Source organism: Maylandia zebra, linkage group LG15 (genome assembly GCF_041146795.1).
Source record: "Maylandia zebra isolate NMK-2024a linkage group LG15, Mzebra_GT3a, whole genome shotgun sequence".
In the NCBI taxonomy this organism is placed as follows: Eukaryota; Metazoa; Chordata; class Actinopteri; order Cichliformes; family Cichlidae; genus Maylandia; species Maylandia zebra.
In genome coordinates this window covers 15307187-15326328 of record NC_135181.1, presented here as the reverse complement: position 1 = coordinate 15326328, position 19142 = coordinate 15307187, and the positions used below count along the sequence as shown (strand labels likewise).

Sequence of the window (19142 nt, the reverse complement as noted above, 5' to 3'; positions counted from 1 at the left end):
TTTTGTAAAGACATAGTCTCTTAAAATCCCTGGAGCTGTTGCTGTAACAAGTTGATATGTAAGTAGATTCTCTGTGTTTTATGCAGCAGTCACAGCAGGTTTCATTTCTGCATGAACATTTGGCTGAACTCAAAGTGTCTGAAATCATTTTTGTTTGATTTCTGGGTAGCATCACATTTGCTGCCAATATTGACTGGAAGCAATATCTGAAGCAATATCTAATGTAACCTTGATAATCCAGTATAATACTCCTCTCACTGATTCATCAGTCATCCAATAAAAGCGCTAAAATTCCCCAGTAAGGAAAGTATGAAGTGGTTAATGAGTATTTACTTCGTGGCTGCTCTTACTCTCATTTATTGATTACCTATCGGTAGATTGAGTTGAGTTGAGTTGTTCAAAACTCAGCACCAAAAACGAGGACGTAATATTTCATTTACATTGTGAGGTTGTTTTCTTGTTGGTAAAAGACTTTTATAATCACTGCCGTCTTTTGGCGCTATTGCCAGTAGTTCTTTATGGAATTGAATATTTTAGTATTGAATTAAAGTTTCACCTCCTTTTTAAAATAATACTCCTGCCTTAGAGTGGCTGCTGCCCTTACTGTACATCTACACTCCCCTTTCCATCAGACCTTTCGCCTTGATCGCCACGCATTTTCCAGAGCCAATATTATTTACCGTCAATATATTGTATACTGTTCCAAACATCCCATCAGCTTGTCAGATTTGAGCATTTATTTTGATTAAAATATTCAATGCTCTCACTTTCAGATGGTGCCTTTGCACAGGTGCTGGCTGAGCACCTAGAGGACACTGCCTCATTCCACCCTGGTCCCATAGCATTTTTTTTTTATTAGTGGTTTGATGTATGGCTTTGGAGCCAAAGCCAGGGCTTATGGAAATCACGTCCTCCTCTGCAATGTAGGACATGAGTCACTTTGCATCCCAAACCACTTCGGTAACCTTCACCGTGGATATTTGACATTCAGCTGACTGCTGCAGACCAACAGGGAATATTAATGTACACCGAATGCAATCAATTTAATTACAGTAAATTTAATTACCAGTTAACTGTTAGTTTGCCAATTGATCGGGGAAAATGGGAAAGCATCTTCATCGAAGATTCAGAGAGGCAAATTTATGAAAGAAATAATGGGTCATTCAAACCAACACGAGCCTTCTGCTCAACCTTCTCCAATTTGCATAAAAGCTTTATGGTGCAAAGTTTATACATGTAAAATTATTGGTGTGAAATTTCAGCTTCATATATTAAATAATTTTCATGATCACAAAAACAAAAGAAATTACATTTTCATTCAACTTTCTTGTTGTATTGAGCAAATATGACAAGTTTTACAACAAAAATAAAATTCTCAGAGTGTCTGTCAAAATAGAGTAAAAGTATGGATTTTCCAGACTCTAACTATAGCTCAGAAAATAATATAGTTAAATATGTGAGTAATATTCATTTTCAAGACCTGGGTCATTCGATTTTTACACCGTTTCCGCTCCATTATCTCTGATTTGTCCATAGCTGTCATTATCGTACCATCTAGAACAGTGTTATATTCAGATTATACCATCTATCAATATTTTTGTTTTTGTGGTACAACACAACTCGTCATATTAGCTTAAAATAGCACGAAATTTAAATGAAAGTGGGTTGGGTTTTTTTTTTTCATTTTTGTGTCCTAAAAATTTCATGTTAAAAAGTATTCGACGTGCTTTATTTTACAGTATGAGATTTTATGAGAAATCCAACTATATATCATTCAGACATTGTCACTAGTTGTCTTTTGCTGTGTTAGTGTGTACTGTAATAGGGAACTTTGCAGGAGTGCTGGATGTTTTTTGGTTTGTTTGTTTTTTCATATTTTAACTAGCCAATATTCAGACTTTTTTATGTATCTAAATCACAGATTCTGATTCATTTTGAAGCTAAGAAAGACCAGTGAAAATTTCAGCCTTTTATATTTAAGAGTTTTTGAGATATGCGTGTTCAAACATTGCAGCAGATTTCAGTGTGGGGAAAAAAAGAAGCCTGAAAGTGGGGTCGACGTGCCATTTTTATATATATATATATAAGTATATATACTTTTTCTCTTGAAAAGTATTTGATATATGAAACTAAAATGATGGTCGAGCAGAAAATGTTCTAAAAATGAGCTGATTTGGGTTGGAATGAGTCTAATATTTATAAATTCATGTTTGATTAAAATTTTAAAATGACACATTTCTTATTTTTCTGACTTAATCATCAGCTGTTTGTTTGCTGCACTCATCTGAATTTTCCACACCTTTTTCCTTTTAGTGTAACTACTCTGATTTTGTTCTATTTTTGGGTAGCTCGGCTTTCAACAGTCTTGATAATCTGTCCCTTGCAAGAGTTTGACAGATGTCAAAATGCACGTTTTAACGTGATGTATAACATGAGCATGAAAAAAAGAATGCACATGCAGTTTGGCCTGGGCCTAGTCTGTACTCAGATCACAGCATCATCACTTGCAAATATGTAGTGACAGAGGATCACTGACAAACTGAAGTGATCTGTCAGCAGGACATGAATGATTTATGCCCTGGCTGTATGCGAATGCCCCATTATAGTGTCAGCTCAGCTGGCTCTATGCGTGACAGATCAATGATCTGTAAGCTTGTATGGCAGATTTCTCCTTCTGTAACCCTGAACAGGAGATATGACTCTTGACTGTCCAAAGGTAAGAGTTTGTGGTACAGTGTGGGTATGCAGGTGTTTCTCTGTGTGTCATCTACACTCAGTTTGGTACTGTGAAGATGAAGCCAGGTGTGTGTGTGCCTGGTTTTAGACCTTTAGCAGCAATAAGTTGAAGTAATTGTTTTCTGTGTGACTTTATCAGTCTCTCACATAATCTTGGCCCACTCTTCTTTACAACCTTGCTTTAGTTCATTCAGGTTTGTGCGTATTAGCTTATGCACAGCTCTGTTAAAGTCCTCATTTCAGTTGGTTTAGGGTCTGGACTTTGAGTGGGTCGTTGCAAAAACTTTATTCTGTACTTTTTCAGCCATTCTGCTGTTGATGTGCTGGTGCTGCCAATTTCACCCAGGTTTTAGCTGTTGAACAGATGGCCTCATATTGACTGTAGAATACGTTGGTATACAGAGGGGTTCATGCTCGACTCAATAAGTGCAAGGTGCCCAGTTCATCTGGCTGGAAAATGAGCCCAAACCACCATCCGCCGCTAATGTGCTGGATAGTCTCGTGGTTTGTTCAGATGCAATTTTGCAAAACTAAGCTGTGCTGGCATGTTTTTTGTTGTTGTTGTTGTTGTTGTTGTTGTTGTTTTTTTTGGGGGGGGGGTGTTTATTTGCTTGTTTGTTTTTTTGAGAGAAGCATCTTTCTCCCAAAAACCCTTGCAAACAAGCCATAGTTGATCAGTCTTTTTCTAATTATGCCGTCATAGACTTTAACATTTAACAAGCTAACCAAGGCCTGTAGAGTCTGATATGTAGCCTTGGATTGTTTGTTTGGGGTTGTTTTTGCATTTTTCTGAGCATTGCACAGTCTGACATTGACTTCAAGTGCATTTTGTTAGCAGCTTCTGACTTCTGCTTAACACCTTAATAACATATTGAAGCAGTAAAGCAATGCTTAGTACTCTACATGAGTGCAGAGAATCCTACATTATGAAAACATCTGTACCAGGCTGTAAGTGTGCTTCATTTTCTGTGCTGCAAAACTGAGCATTTTTAAAAAATGAGAATCTGTGTGTTTGTTGACGTTACAATGGGAGTCTCCTTCAAGTTGCACTGCAGTTTTTCGCATTTCTGCCTCGGCTTCATTTTTTAGTTCCCAGATATTGCCATTTGGTCATTAGCGCCTTTATCCAGTTCACGCAGTTACAAGATTCATTAAAAGGGTAATGTCAAAGAAAGTAAGAAAGAAAAAGCATAACTGAAAATGGCCTCAGTTCATTTTAATGTATGACAACTTAGAACAGAACGTGATTAAAACTGAAAGTAAAAGTGAAGTAAAAAAGTTAAAAATTCAGTTAAAGCCAGTTAAATGCGTATGGCTGTAGTTTTGTTTCAGATGAGGATAATATGCTGAGCATGCAGTTTGGTGACCTGTGACCTTTAAGTGAAGAGTTAGGATCAATAACGGTGCCACATAGATTAGAGATGGTATTAAAAACTGCCATTCACAAATCCCATATTCAGTGTGGCCTGTGGTGCTGCCCTGCGTGCAGCCTCGACTCTTTTATGGAAGTGGTTAATGCATGTGCAGCACGTCAAACCAGGACAGATTTTCCAATGGAGATGGTAAAGTACAGTACATTGTTATGAAGATCCTAATCAAACTTAATTGATAAAAGCACACATAGTACAGGTAAAATGTATTGATTGCTTTAATGCTCTTTTCTTTTACTCTACTACATTTGACTATTTACTGTATGCTGCAGTGGGCGAGAGTGTTACGAGATACTTTACTGTTGGAGCGAAGGCGCAGTGTGACGTTCCGGCGCTTCTTTACAGCTCGCATCGTCGTTCTTTTAAGGTTTATTCCCCTGCACAAGTGATAGATAGGATTTTTTATATGCCTTTGTGTTCTGCTGAAAGTTTTATTATGTTTGATTTAACTTGACAGTAGTGACCGCTTGTGTGTCTGCTGGTGTGTGTGTGTGTGTGTGTGTGTATGTGTCTTCGGCAAAGCGGCAATAGTGCTAGATATGTGTTATTGTCCTCCTCCATTGCAGTAAGGCTCATAAATGTGACTCCTCGTCTTCTGGCCTGCTGGAGGTGTGGAGGATTTATGATGGAGTGAGTGAGAAAGTAAGAAAGGCGAAAGGAGAGAGAAGGAGAGAAGAAAAGAGTGGGAGGGCGTGAAAGGGATAGATAGCTAATAACTTCGAGAGGACAGGGGACTGGGAGAGAGTAGGAGGTGGCGAAAGGGTGATGGAAGGAAATTAAAATGCACACAGAGTGAACAGTAAGGACAGTTCAGCTATTTTGGCCTGTGTCTTTTTGTCAGTCTTTATTCATCTGTCCATCCCAGAGGTTGAGTCCGGTAGCTCACCTCGTCTTAGCCTCAGCATTCTCCCCTCCCCCGGTTCACTCATCTCAAATCAGTGTGAATGTGACAGAAGGAGGCAGAATAAAGTTGAAAGATGCAAGAAAGAAAGATGATCGTGAAGAGGAGAAAGTCACATCTGTCACTTTCCCTCAACGGAAAGGCTCATGGGAAATACACACTCCCGCACACATAAACACGCACACACACAGACCTCAGTCATGCATGTACAATTTAGGACAGCACACATCACCGTATGTGCAGCTATATGCCCTCCTCCTCACTCTCCTCCTCCTCATTGTCTCTCTGGCTGTTGCATTTCCTCGCCACTCTCTCTGTCTTCTGCATCCTTCCTGCTCCTGCCTTCCCTTCTTATCGCGTTTTCTCTCTCTCACTCTCTTGCTCACCCTTCCTCACGCACCCTCTCACAGTTAGCGAGTGTGTAAAAGTGTGTGTTCGTGTGTGCATGTGCTGGGGAGCTCATTCTGTTTCGACTCCAGGCAGAAGATGGTAAGTAATGTCTTTCCTCCTGCATATCTGAGAGTGTTTACAGGTTTTGAGTGTGGAGGGTTGTGTGTGCGGAGGTCGCTTGTGTCCATGTTTAATAAGTGAAGGATTTTGTATTATTAGCTGAGTGGGCATGGGGGGTGGATATATTGCGTGTGCAGCGTTGTGTTTTGCAAATGTTATTTGTGCATGTGTGCTGCTGTTGATGAGGAAGCTGACGCCTGAAGGAGGTACAGTGTCAGGCCATGGATTAGTTAGGAGGTAGGAGGGTGAGTAATGTAGGATACTGTTGACTAGCTTAAACTAGCGGTGGGCTGCAGAGTGTGGATAAAGAGTAAGGGACTTATGTGCCTCATGTTTTGGTGGTGGTGTTACTGTCGTGTTGGACGGTGGCAGTTACATAAAAAGACAAAGAAAGGATGATGAGTATGAGTAAGCGACACAATATCTCATAGGGCTCTGCACTCCAGCAGTCAGTCAGTCACTTAAGAAGTAGATGACACTCCATCCACATTTCCCTTCCTCCCTCAGCTGCTGCTTTTATCCAAAGCACCTTACAATTTATGCAGAACAGGAATCAGAAAGCCCATGATGCCGATGCCTTTACTGTTATTCCTTGTCCCTGGAGTTATCATGTGCTTCCTTCCAGGCAATAACAGAGCAGCTTAGCTGGAGCACTACTGTAAATGGAAATGAGGGCAATATGGATGAAGAAGTGTGGAAGCAGCGCCTTCAGAAATCCATGATGGCTTTATACAGTTGACAAGGAGAAGCAGCAAGATACTGATGTAACTGTGGAGAATGATGCCACTAATAGCTAAATGTCAGGTACGGCAAAAATAATGGCTATTATGGAGGCTATGCTTTGTAGAGCCTGTGAGAACCTGTGGATAAAATAGAGCTCTGCCTCTTTGTGCTTGTTTGGACTAAGAGATGACCAAAAGAAAACCACACACAGCTTACATTAGGAAAAAAATGAATCCAGAAAATTGCATTTTGTTAAAAGATAAGTTGGACATTTTAAGCTTTTTGGCTTTCTTGCTTATAGATATGTTTTAAATTGATTGTTGGTGTATTTTTAGGTTGTCTAATAGTCGTTTGGTCACCAAAGGGTTGGGGCCAAACGTAAAGGGCTGTTGTTACCATAAAGAAATGATAGTTGTATATTGCTGAAGCAAAGAAACCACATTTCTTGAAATATTGAAAATTTTAAGTGACAGAATCCGTCATCCCTGTTTCCTTTTCAAATGAGTCCTTTACAAGACTGCTTTAGAAGTGTCTGTGTATTGAAACCAGACAAAACAATACTGGCTGCTGCACTGGATTTTCAGATTTATTGTTTTTATTTTAGAAAATACGCGAAAAAAGCTGGTTCACTTTGGAGACACTAAAATATTCACATCATACTGACAGTTTTTTGCTTTTGAGAAATGAGACCCTTAGACTCTTTGTCTACTCTTTCTCCCTTTTATAAACCTGCTTAATCCGGTCTTTATGTAGCCTTAAGGAAAGCAGAAACATGGATGTCAGAGTGTTCAGAAGAGACACAACAGCCTTCAGTAACTGGATGAAAAAGGTAGACTGATGTTATTTAGCTGTGAGGAGTGACTGCGCTGCAAAATGTCAGGTACAGAAGAGAAGGATGGCTGAGAAAGCTTAAAGGGAACCGACTGTATTGTAATAAGTGTGAGTGTTGAAAAGACCAGATGAAAGTAGCTATGGCCAAGAGGAAAGTGCTCTTTTGTCTCTGATTAATGTACACACAGTTGGCCCTCCCTGCCTTTATTTGGCTCCAGGAACCCATTGACCATTTGGGTCAAACTGCTGTAGGCTTTAAATCAAAATAAGTCGAATGTGCTTGTTCATGTGTGGAAAGAGCATGTGCGCACACGGTGGATTTTCCACTTTTGTTATCGAGATTATTAGATATTCAGGAGCGTATATTTTATATGTCAGCGTCATCCATTTAAAATATCATGTCTTCTACGCACATGCAGCGCAGACACGCATCTGCATGTGTGAAGTTTGCGTGCACCGTGTGCGATATTATATTTGTCTCGAGTTACTCACGCCCACTGACTCAGAGCGTTTGCCTTTAGGGCAGTCGAGGGAGAATAGAAAGCGTACAAGTGCAGTGAACAGCGGGACAGAACAAGAGCAGGAAGAGAAGACAGAAAGACAGACAGGAAAGGCATTAAGAAGAGTGGATGAGTTGTCTGACCAGCTGTACTGAGTGTGTTCCATCACCATGTGGGCTGGGAATGTGAAGCGGGGAAGACTGGTAAGCGATATAACACAGGCCTGTCAAATCAGCTGTGCTAATGCCACGCTCTCTGAAAATTCACTCAGTAGCTCATTAATTTCTAACATATGTAGACATGGCCATAGGAGCGCTGTGATGAATGACCGGGACAAGATAAAGATGCACACAGCGCATGCTCCGGGTCAGCCTGGCTACTAGTTGTTTGGCTTTTCCAGTGTGGACTCTTAGCCAATATTAGTTATTCTTGAGGGAGCTGTTGGAGAGCAGAGTTTGTTTTTTTGTTTTTCTTTAGTAACTCTGTTTTGAAACTGTAAGCAAAAAACTTGAAATTACTTTAAAGCAGTGACAGCAGGAAAGTTTAATTTGACAAGTAAAGAAAGCAGCTCATCATAAACCTGCACAATCAGCTGGTGATATCATTCAAAAAATGTTTACTTCAACCAAACTAAATCTATAATTCAGCTCACATATGTGTAATCTAATCCCAGAAACTCTAAGTGTGTTACATTTTCTCTTCTTTCTTCTTCTTTTACTTTCATACTTTGAACTGTAAGTAAATTATAGACTGCATTTAAAAAAAAAAAGGTATCCAGCATGATGATGTCACCCATTAGTTTCTAGACTTCTGCTTGAGCTGTGAGTTATGAGGTAAACAGATTAGCAAGGTGCATCTGCTAGACCTAAATTAAATAACACATTCACACTCTTAGAAATTGAGCACAGAATGTTTGGATGGCCGCATTACTTTTAGACAATTGCATTAAAATGATGCAAAATCCAAAGGTCCAAAAAGGATCCAAAAGGCACCAACACTACAAACACAGTTATGAGGTTAAGAGGTACTCAGTGCATTGCAGTGCCGATGTATCAGTTAAAATATATGAACATGAAACAGCACTGATTGGGTGGCATTCTGATGCATGAATATTATTACTGTCCCTATTAATATGTTTGGAAATATTTGATGTTAACATTGTCTTTCACCTTGTTTTTCTATTAATACTAGTCATGCTAGCTTCACATTTACCTTTGTTGCAGAGATGAGGGAACCATTAACCCCAGCGAATATCACTGTGTGTAATATGAAGCACAGTGGGACATTTATTAACCCCATTTTCACATAGATGATTTTAAATGCATGTCTCCAAATCTGACCAAATAGCAACACAGAAATTTGTGAACTAGCTGCCCATTGATGGCTTTATTTAAAGTGCTGTGTATGATGGTTTCTGAAGAAATTAGTTTGCGTTTCACTATTAAAATTTTCCAAACAGAGGCTGTGCTGTAAAAAAAAATTGATGAAAAGAAATTGTGTAAACAACGTTTTAATATAATATACTAGATTATTTTTTTTGTCTTCAGCGAGTGCAAAGACACATTGTTATTTGTCAAAAATTATTACCTAAGAGGTGTTATGATCATTGTTACATTTTGATTTTTGCACACGTGTGATGTGGTTTGTGAAGTGTTTTTGTATCTGAGAACAGTGTTAACATTTGGCTGATATCTCTGGGCCAAGAGTAATATCTTATCTTACAAGTCATTCCATCTCAAATGAGCTTGTTTGACAAAAATCTTTGAGCTTTAAAATTTGGACGTAGGTAATTATATCTGTAACATTTCATTTATCATGTATCAAATACTTTTCTAGATGTTTTACCACTGCAAATTTTGTTGTAAATACAAATAAATATAGCAAAACAACTGACAAGTAAAAAAAAAAAAAAAAAAAAAGAGTAAAGAAAAAGGAGTTGGTAGCTCATTTCATGAGAGTAGCCGATTTGTTGTGTCCACATGATGTGATTGACACAATACGAGTAAGGATCAATCAAGAGATCGGCATGCTGCCTGGAACAAATGCTGCAAGAGAAGTAAACTATATGAAAATGCTACATTGTTGCGTTTTTAATGTCTGTTAGTATATTTTGACGTTAACCTTACAATCATGTAATAAAGTAGAGTATACGTTTTTTTTTTATTGTAGTGCAATATATCTATATAATATTCAGAAATTGTCACTAGCTGTTTTTGGCAATATGATTCAATTTTATGGTAAGAAAGGCCAGTCCAAAGTTTAAACTTTTATCTTTAATAGATGTGAGATTTGTGCCTCAGATTTGTGTGATAAAGCATGAAAGCTGAAAAAATCTATCTTAAAATGTATTTGATGTATGAAGATAAAATTTAGTAGAAATCATTATTGGTCGATGGATGGATACCATAAAATTTTGAAGCAAATCAGAGATGGTCGAGCAGAAAGCCTTCGATGATTTGAGATGGAAAGAACCTAAAATAACAGTCTAATGACAACCTGACAGTATTATACTGGAAAGTCTTTATTTTATAAAACACCTTAATTTATTTCATAGAAAAAAATTGTAGATCACAAGAGTTTAATTGCAAAGTAACATTCTGATGTTTGGAGATCTATCTGCTAGCATTGTGTTGCTGTACTTTAACAGGGAACTTTCTCACATCTTGTGGATGATTATGTAACCCAGTTTCATTACAAAACACTGTCATATTCTTGAGACCAACCCTCCATCACCACAATAAACTCAAAAAACAGCCCTCATCTAACAGTCTACACAACTGCTATCATATACATATAATTAGATTTTAATAGAACATGGTAGACTAAAATTCTGGGTTCGAAAAAAGAGAATCGATGTATTCAGTCTATGGTAGTGAATTGAGCCCTACCTCACCGCTACAGTATTTAGGAAAACCTTGTGTAGTTTACTTCTGAGTTTCAATTTGTAACCTCCTATGGTTTCCTGCCAGTGTCTATTATCTGAGCTGTGAGCCACATGAGGGCAACTGCTGTGAATGTAGAGCATTTCAATTAGGAAGGATGAGATGCTCATCTCCTTCACAGTGCTGCTTTACAAAGGCTATTTATTATATAATCTGAAATGTTACTGATTCATGAGGAAAAGTCAGGAACTGTCTAATGACTTTGCTAATAATTCATACTGAGCTTTGCTTTCATGTTAGGCATTATTTGGGGACTAGATGTAATACTTCTAAATGGGTTTCCCAGTGATATGTCATAGCTGGAAGGCTCTTCGACCAGAAACAAACAGCCGACCCAGATGGCTGCGTTTATGTGCAGTTTTTGTTTGGGATATTTTGGCAAACTAGCACATGAATGAAAGGCTGTAGAGCAGTTGTCATAGACACAGGGATTGGCTTTCCGACTAGCACATGATCATCTTAATAAATCAAATTAATCTGATCTCTGAAATCTGATGAATCTAATGATTCAGTGTCTCTAAAGTAAGATAAACTGGATAGTCTACGAGCACCGTCCTGAAATATCACCCTAAAATAGGCTGAGACATAACTTCCTTCTAGCTTCATTAGGGGAGTTAATAAAAAATTTCATGTGCCTTTTGGCGAAGGGATTGTTATTAAAGTGTTGTACCACAGCTTGAATAAAAATACACCAATCATGGGTGACCCCAGTGGAGCAGTAACAGGTGATACCTGGGGATGGTAGAAATAAATTACACTGCCTCATTTATTCCCCATGTGCTTTTGGCTTACGGAGTCCTTTTAACAGTATGTCACATGTGATGTGAAACTGCAGTTGGAGGCATGTTGGATCCGTGACTGACATCTGTCTTGACTGTAGAACTGACATTTTTACTGTGTTGTGGTCAGGTTTGCATTCTTTTTCAGTTCAAATGGCACCTCTGGTGAATTCAGTTCTTCTACTACACGTGACGTAAAACCTTGTGTTCGCGTAGTGTATAGTCAACAGCAAATGAGTGTGTTATACATGCCCTATATCACACTGATATTTGCTTTTACACAAAGTGCCCTGGTCTAGGATGGTGACATACAAAATGATGGGATAATCTAGTTTTGCAACCATTTATTTGAACACATTTTCATCCCTGGTGTTGCAGAGACATGCGAAAGGTGTCCTCTGGCATTAGTGTGGCCATGTTAGGAGTGGCGTTTTAAATCTTTGAGTTTTGCAATTTATTTATTTTTTTCAGTCGCTAATTCATTTTCTTCACATGTGCTTTTTTACTATTGCTTTCACCCTCTGCTTGGTGAAAAACAGGAAATCATTATCAGCATTTATAATAGCCAGTTGATGAGAAATGTAAAAGAACAATGGAGATGGTAGAAACACTCTTTAACTGAATTATTAACGGTTATGTTGCATAGTCTGTCCACCAGAGGGCACTTTGCAAAGTCCATGGGGAAAGCAGTAAAGTCGGGTAGTAGTCTCACATTACAACCGACAACACAGCAAGTGCGAACCATTGCTGATGCTATCTGTGTGTTTTCGCTCCTTTAGCCCTTTGTTTGGCCTGCTAAAATGGCGCTTCGGCGGTCACGCCCCCTCCCGTGACATCACGCTCCAAAGCCCTATAAATGACTAATCACCGACATGCTGCGACAGCAAAACAATATTTTTTAAATAGCATTGTCATATTCTCTTAGCAAGGATTGGGGAAATCTGTTTATGTTTTGTGTCTAAAAAGAAGATATATTGGATTTTCAAATGTCTGTATCAGTAATGATTTTAAAATTGTTCAGTTAGACTTAATTTGACAGACTGGGAGTGAGAAACCTGCCTGGGTATTCTTATAACATGCCCCAATGCTGAAGGACACCCTGTGTTTATCTGTGGTGCAAGTGGAACTTGGTGTTTCACAGATATGCATGGATGGATCTGCCACCGTGGGAATGGAAATAGGTTGGTCATTCAGATTTCTGGAAAGGGCTTAGCAGAAAGTAGCGAGAGCTTTGTGGATACATGTGGATTCTCTCTGGTCAATTTTAAAAACATGGCAATTCTGGAAAATGCATTGAGAGGCTAAGAAAATGTTACATTAATGTGTGATTTATTTATTTTTTTGTTCCTGTGAAACCTGTTCTCCTATTGTTCTGATGGGGAATGAATCCCCATGTAACTCCTACCTGCTGTCCTGACCTGTCCTGTCTTGTCCTTCATGCCCTTGGCTGCCATGGCCTACCTGAGACAGTCACACAGAGAGCTGTCATGCAGATGTCCTCCTGAAAGACAGAGGGCGCTGTCCGCTCCACCCGCCAGTCTCTGTGTGCCTCTGTGCCCCGCTCAACCCGGCTTTGGCTCTGTTAAACCTCTTCTCTTCTCCCCTCCTCTCTCTCGCGGCACCAGGCGCGGCTCCCCTCCTGTTCATCCACCCTAAGCATTGCTGAGGTACTCCTGCATGTGTTCTAAAGCATCGTTACGGTCATCATGGTGGCATCAGTTCCTACTCCTTCCCTCTCCAACAGCACCTCTAATTTCCTGCCTGGCATGACTGCTTCCTGCCTCCTTTCCTTTCCCTTGTGTGTATGCTGACTTGCCTGCTACACTCCTGCTGTCTCTCTGTGTTTTTTGACACACAACCCACAATCCTTTGTTTTTCTCCCTGTGTTTTTGTGCGTATTTGAGTCTTGTAGTGAAATGTTGTCTGATTCTCATACACATACTGTATCTAACCCTTTGCCTGGTTTCCATGCACACACAGCCTCCAGAATAAACAAATGTCCATCACTTGGCATATTACTCAAACGCGTTTCAACCTCACAAGTGAAGTTGAAAGTTGCTTGAATTATGTATTTGAATGAAAGTGATACTGGTTGCACAAACAAAGTATGTTTCTCTCCCTCTGTGTATACACTTCAGTTCTTTTTAAAGCGCCTCGCTGACACACATTCATCAGCGCGTAAAAGAGAAAAGGCCCGGTAAATATAAGCTTCGCAGCTTTGCTGTGCTTGGCACACTGGTCATGGCCCCAAGTGACTCTGATCAGTGAGTGATAAAGACATGACCTCTGTGCAGGGCGTCAAATGGTGCTGGCGCTGTCCACTGTGATATTGAAGCCCATTGATTAACTGTAATTGCACAGTAATGAAACTACAGATTTTGAATACGTGTTTAAAGATAAATTATCTAGCGAGCTAATGCACATTTCAATTTCAATTTTTTTTTCAGCACTAATGCATTAGAGGTAACTTTTTATCTTCAGTTTTATTTTGAAATGCAAAATCGGACATTAACTCAAAAGTAATTGTTGCCTATTTAGTGTGCTATGTATGCCATTAGTCTTAATCTTGCTTTAGACTTAGGCTGATCTTGTCATGTATGGAATGGGATGCATATAAGTAACAAGGTACTGCAGTACAGAAATGCCCAATGTGCAGTATATTTGAGGTAATTTAGAAATTTTTGCAGTGCTCCCAGCACAGGCCTACTCAGGTACTTTCCGTATCATTTAAAGTTGTATTTATGTGTAATTTCATATTTTTGGTGGCCATCTTAATCTCATCTTAAAAAATAAGATATATATGTCTTTTTATTTTATTGATTTTAATAGAACTTATGGTCTCAGGGTATAAAATTTAAATAATTACGCACTTAGAGGCATGTTTTCTAATATTTATTTGTAACTAAATGAGTTAAGGAATAAAAATAACTAATTAAATTAATAAAGCTTAATCTCTTTTTTTAAATGTACATCATTAAAACAAAACAAAGACACCGAGCGCGGCGTTGAGTAGGGCCAAGGGTCAAGCACTCGCTTGGGTTCACTTCTTTAACATTCACGTTAGTTCAAAAATGTATTTATGCTAGCAGAGCTCACCTGGAACTGTTGTCAGATCCACTGAACTGATTTTGTTTCTCATCCGTCATTCCTTATGTTGAGTTTTTTGGCAGTTTTCCAGTGACTTGTTTGCCACTTTTTTTTTTTTTTAATTTAAATTTGTCTGACTGCCGAATGTATGTCATTCAATGGCTTATTTCTGGCGTGTGTGTGTGTGTGTGTGTGTGTGTGTGTGTGTGTGTGTGTGTGTGTGTGTGTGTGTGTGTGTGTGTGTGTGTATTTGTTGCATTAGTATGCTAAATTAGCAGACTGTGTGTGCAGCTGTGTTTAAAACACTAGTATCTGATGTGTTGCAACAGTCCGAGTGGGAGTGTATGCCTGTCGTCTGTACGTGTGTGTGTATACGCATGCGTGTGTATGTTATGAAGGTGAGTGACTATCCTGTGGCTTCCCCCAGGCCTCACGGAGAGAATTCAGGGCTCACCTGGATGAGGTCATCACGCTCAAGTCAAGGTACTCTACCTTGGACCAGGTAAACCCGCTAACCTTCTAGCAACTTCTTCTCTACCGGCATGCAGGCCACTGGCATCCCACTGAGCACCTAACCACACTAGTGACATGCACAAGCATTCACGTACACAGACAGGAAGGCTGATGGAGGGACAGAGAGGCGCACGCTGTATTTTAGATTGCAATGGGCTTCACTTTGCTATAGCATGTACCTGCAGCACTGGAGCAGGTGAGAACTTGGCACTACTTTAGTAATAGACAGTATCTAACTGCTTATGTTAAGTTGAGAGACGGAGATATGAAACATCTAAATGCAAGAGATCACTGCAGGGTGAGACTGTTCCCGCCATCTCAATTGGTCAGCCTAAAACTTAACAAACTAACTTTTAAGTGTTTAAGTCTGCCGGTTTGCTCCAAACTGAATTGCATATAAAGTAGATTACTTGGAAATTACTTGCAAATAAGTAGAAAGCTTAATATTACCAGCTGCAAATGCAAAGGCCAGTCTATATTCTCTGCATGACCTGTGTGGACACAAATCAAATCATGTATAGCAGGTGTAAAAGGGATCTTGTTTAATGAACACAAACACACATAGGACACGTCCACATGTTGCATATTTCTACAGCAGAGGTGTCTGTTGCCTGAGCCATGCAGAGCTAGGTTCAGATTTAGAAGTGCAGTGGTGATACACATGGGCAAAAAGACAAAATGAAGTGTTTTCCAAAGTCAGATGTATTTGGACACTGATTTCCATCTGATTTTAGTCTATAAGTTGTCCTGTGTACCACCATCTTCAATAGTTTGCAACATTTCTTCTCCATGCCTCAATCTCAAGAACTCCACCAGCACTCATTCTCTTCCATTCATCCCCCCATCTGGTCATTTGTCAGGTTTGATGTGTGTGTCAGTGCCTGGTTTCTGCACAGGATGCAACGTATTTGTGTGTTTGTGCCTGATATGGATATGCCAGTGTGCTGCTGGATTCACAGAGGGATCACTGAACAGTAACTGACCTCCCCACGGGAAGCCATGAGTGCACTCTCCAGGAGGTTGAAGCCATCGCTCTGGATTGCCACAGTAGCATTTCCCCCTGCCCTCTACTACTCTGTCTCTATCATCCTGGCATTTTGTCCTCTGCTCCATCCCTCTCTCACTCCGTCACAAGGGGTGAGGCGGTTGAAGCCAGTTTACAGCAAGCCTCCATGCCCTGTCACAGCCTTCTCCTCCTTGCAGAGGATGTATTAATCTTCCCCTTTTTGCATAATTTGTCTGACAGCTCCTTTGTTTTTGTGCTGAGCTCAGCACCGCGGCAGTTGCATCCCATCATTTCCTGGAACATCTCCTTAGCCGGCTAGTTATTGGCCCCATCGATTTTTCCCCGGGCGGCTCACAGATGCCGGGCCACGTGTCTCGCTGACCTGGCCGTGTTCGCTATTCTGTGTCCGTACACAGAACCGTCACCTGCTCCCCAGCCCATTGATCTTCCGGGCAGATCTCCATGACAACCCGTTGTCAGGCTGTTTCCGCGGTGACGGCAAGGTTGCCGTTTAGAGCGCTTAGTGTTTCTGGCACGAAAGCCGGTGGTTTTTCCATTTGCGTGTGTGTCTGCATTCCCTGCAACATGCCTAATGCTTCGTTGCAAACACTCACACATGAATGTGAAAACTGCCTGCTTTTTATTTCCTTTATTTTTGCTTATCCAGGGAGTTTTGAAACTGTTGTTCTTGCGTGTATGATGTGTGCCTGTTAAAATTTGCATCCCTCATACAAGCCCATTCTCTTCTCTCACTTGGTCGGTCTCTCACCAGTAACAGGGGATTGCAGCGAAGGGTAGATTAGAAATGAGTGCGAGAATGTTTGACAGTCTGCTTTTATGCCTTTCCTCTAAACGTCCAAAACATCCCAGTCTGCCTTTGTACTCATTCTCCATGTATCCTCCTCGCCTCTAACACATCCCCCTGTAGCTTTTTTCCCGTGTTCATCTCCATATGCAAACTGTCTTTCCCCTTGGCTCTCTGATGGTATGATCTTTTCTTCTGAGCTATTTTTTGCCATACTGAGGTTTTGTTTTCAACCTGTGTCAGCATTAGTGTCATCACTCCACATTGCATTGAGGTTTTTCCGCTATGTGCTAGCTAATGGTGACCGTATATTGCTGCAAGACAGACTAATGATCCATTACTACACGACAGAGTGTGAAACTGGGTTAGGTAGAAGAAGAAAACTTGATCTTTGTGGTTTATCTGTGTGTTTAAGGAGACCAGTTAGGCAGTAAGATTTTGATGTAATTGTTATGCTTTTTTTTTTTTTTTTTTTTTATTTTAGATGTCCTAGTCCTAGTGTTCTTGGAATGGCACACCTTGTACAAAAAATGCCCTAGCTGTCAGTCGCTAGTTTTCATATGTGCTTTTCAATGTCTGCAAGTTTGATCTGTGCCTTGCTGTAGCTGTAATTAGCCCCCTTAATCCCCACCTTTGTCCTTTTTTGTTTTTTCATGCCTGCCTCTCTCTGTTTCTTTCTGTTTCTATCCCTGTCTCTATCACTCTCTCGCTTGCTCTCTCTCTTATATTTAGGGTTATATAAAAGAAATATAAGGGCTTTCGAGCTTCAGCACAAATTTGCTAGCATGAGCTGTTGCCATCATGGCATCCGCTGAAAAAAGCTTGTACCAACTAAGAGAAAGTGGTAAAATTGTAAATATGATGAGGCATTTTAAATCCAGAAATCAGATTCTTAAGCACTAATGTCAACAATTACAGTTGTTGTGTTACTGCTAGTCCTCAAAATATTAGGTAGTCCATCTGCGTGGTGACCTATCTGCTACCAGCCTAAACTAAAACTTCGTTAGCATTTGCATCTGCTGAAAATTGTTCATAAATGTCAATATGGGTATACAGCTTACCAACATGGCAGTATGGGGGTTAAAATGCTGAAGGGGAAACTGGTGTTTCATTCACGTGTTCTGTCCGCCTAAACTGTGCCGTTGTACGGTTATAATCTAAGGCTACGTCCACACATGTTCAGGTATTTTTTAAGACAGGTTTTTTTTTCTTTTTTTCTTTTTTAATAATAAAAATCTATGTTAAATAAAAGATGTCAGTCGCCCTCAAAGTAATAGCATTATTATAGCAATTTATTATACAGTTGTATTTGCTAATTTTTTTTATCTTTGTTTCATTTTGACTTTTTTTGTCTTCTTTTTTCAGTTTAGTTTCCCTTAGTCTACAGAGTGAATTTTCTTTTCAGTTATTTTGTTTGAAACTGTTTAGTTTTAGTTTAGTTTTTTATTAGTTTCAGTGTTAGTTTTAGTCAGTTTAATTATTATTGTATGGAGGGCACATGTCAGAGGGAAAATTGATGACAATTAGTATGTGTATTACTACAGAAACACATAACTTTTTTAAAGCGGTTGATCCATAGTGTGTCAAAGAATTGTAGACCCATTATACATGTATATTATGTATTTTGAGACTCATCAGGCAAGTTGTAATCATCAGGCAGTCTAATAAACACTACAACTAAGTATATCTCTACTACATTTTTAGTTAAAAAATTAACTAAAGTTTTTTTTTTTAACTCAATTTTCGTTCATTTAGTTTAATTTGTTTTTCAAAAGTTAGTTAACTAAAATGTTTTCTCACATCTAATTTTAGCTTTTATTTTAGTGTTAGTTAATTGTGAAAACCTTGGTGGACATGGCTTCAATGGCTACATTAAATTTGCTGGACACAAAGTAGGAACACATGAGGGTTACTTATCCAAGCGGCATGCAGGAACTGTTGACATCGGGACTGGGACTAGATTGAAAGGCAGAACTGGCTCTGCTCCAGCACTGCATCAGAGGTTTACGATACAGTGTAGTAAGTCAAGCTTTCCCAGTGAAAAAGAAAAAAATCTGCTCTGTTATCATTTTTTGTAACTGAACATTTTTAAAGCATCGCGGTTTAATATGTTATTATAACTTCTGATTGTTATAGAGCGCATCCATTATTTCCGGATCAGCATAATCACAACATGAACCTCAGCGAAAGTTTTCAGGAAGCCAAAAAGCCACTAGGTGTTCATTCTTTATGGCCCTGCTTTATGCCACCTTTCTCTTTAGCTCTTTTTCCTTCTTTCTCTCCTTTCTGCTCCTCTCCCCCCAGCTCCTGCTAGGGTTGCTTGTTGTAGTGGATGCCTGTCTGTCCGTTTGTCCGTCCGTCCGTCTGTGTGTCTTGTCT

At 39.5% G+C, this 19142-nt stretch overlaps 1 protein-coding gene across 11 annotated transcripts in view; it reads left to right on the top strand.

Annotated features, from left to right (window-relative positions):
- gphnb (gephyrin b) overlaps positions 1 to 19142 on the top strand; it is a 111669-nt gene that overhangs the window by 71683 nt on the left and 20844 nt on the right. For 5 of the 11 annotated variants that reach the window (XM_076873989.1, XM_076873986.1, XM_004550455.4 and 2 more), the window contains exons 9-10: positions 12978 to 13019; positions 14867 to 14941. The exons of 4 other annotated variants lie outside the window; for them this stretch is intronic. In XM_076873989.1, coding sequence (XP_076730104.1) covers positions 12978 to 13019; positions 14867 to 14941 — 117 coding nt within the window. The remainder of the gene's footprint in view (positions 1 to 12977; positions 13020 to 14866; positions 14942 to 19142) is intronic. 2 more of the 11 variants (XM_076873990.1, XM_076873988.1) reach the window with 1 other exon arrangement.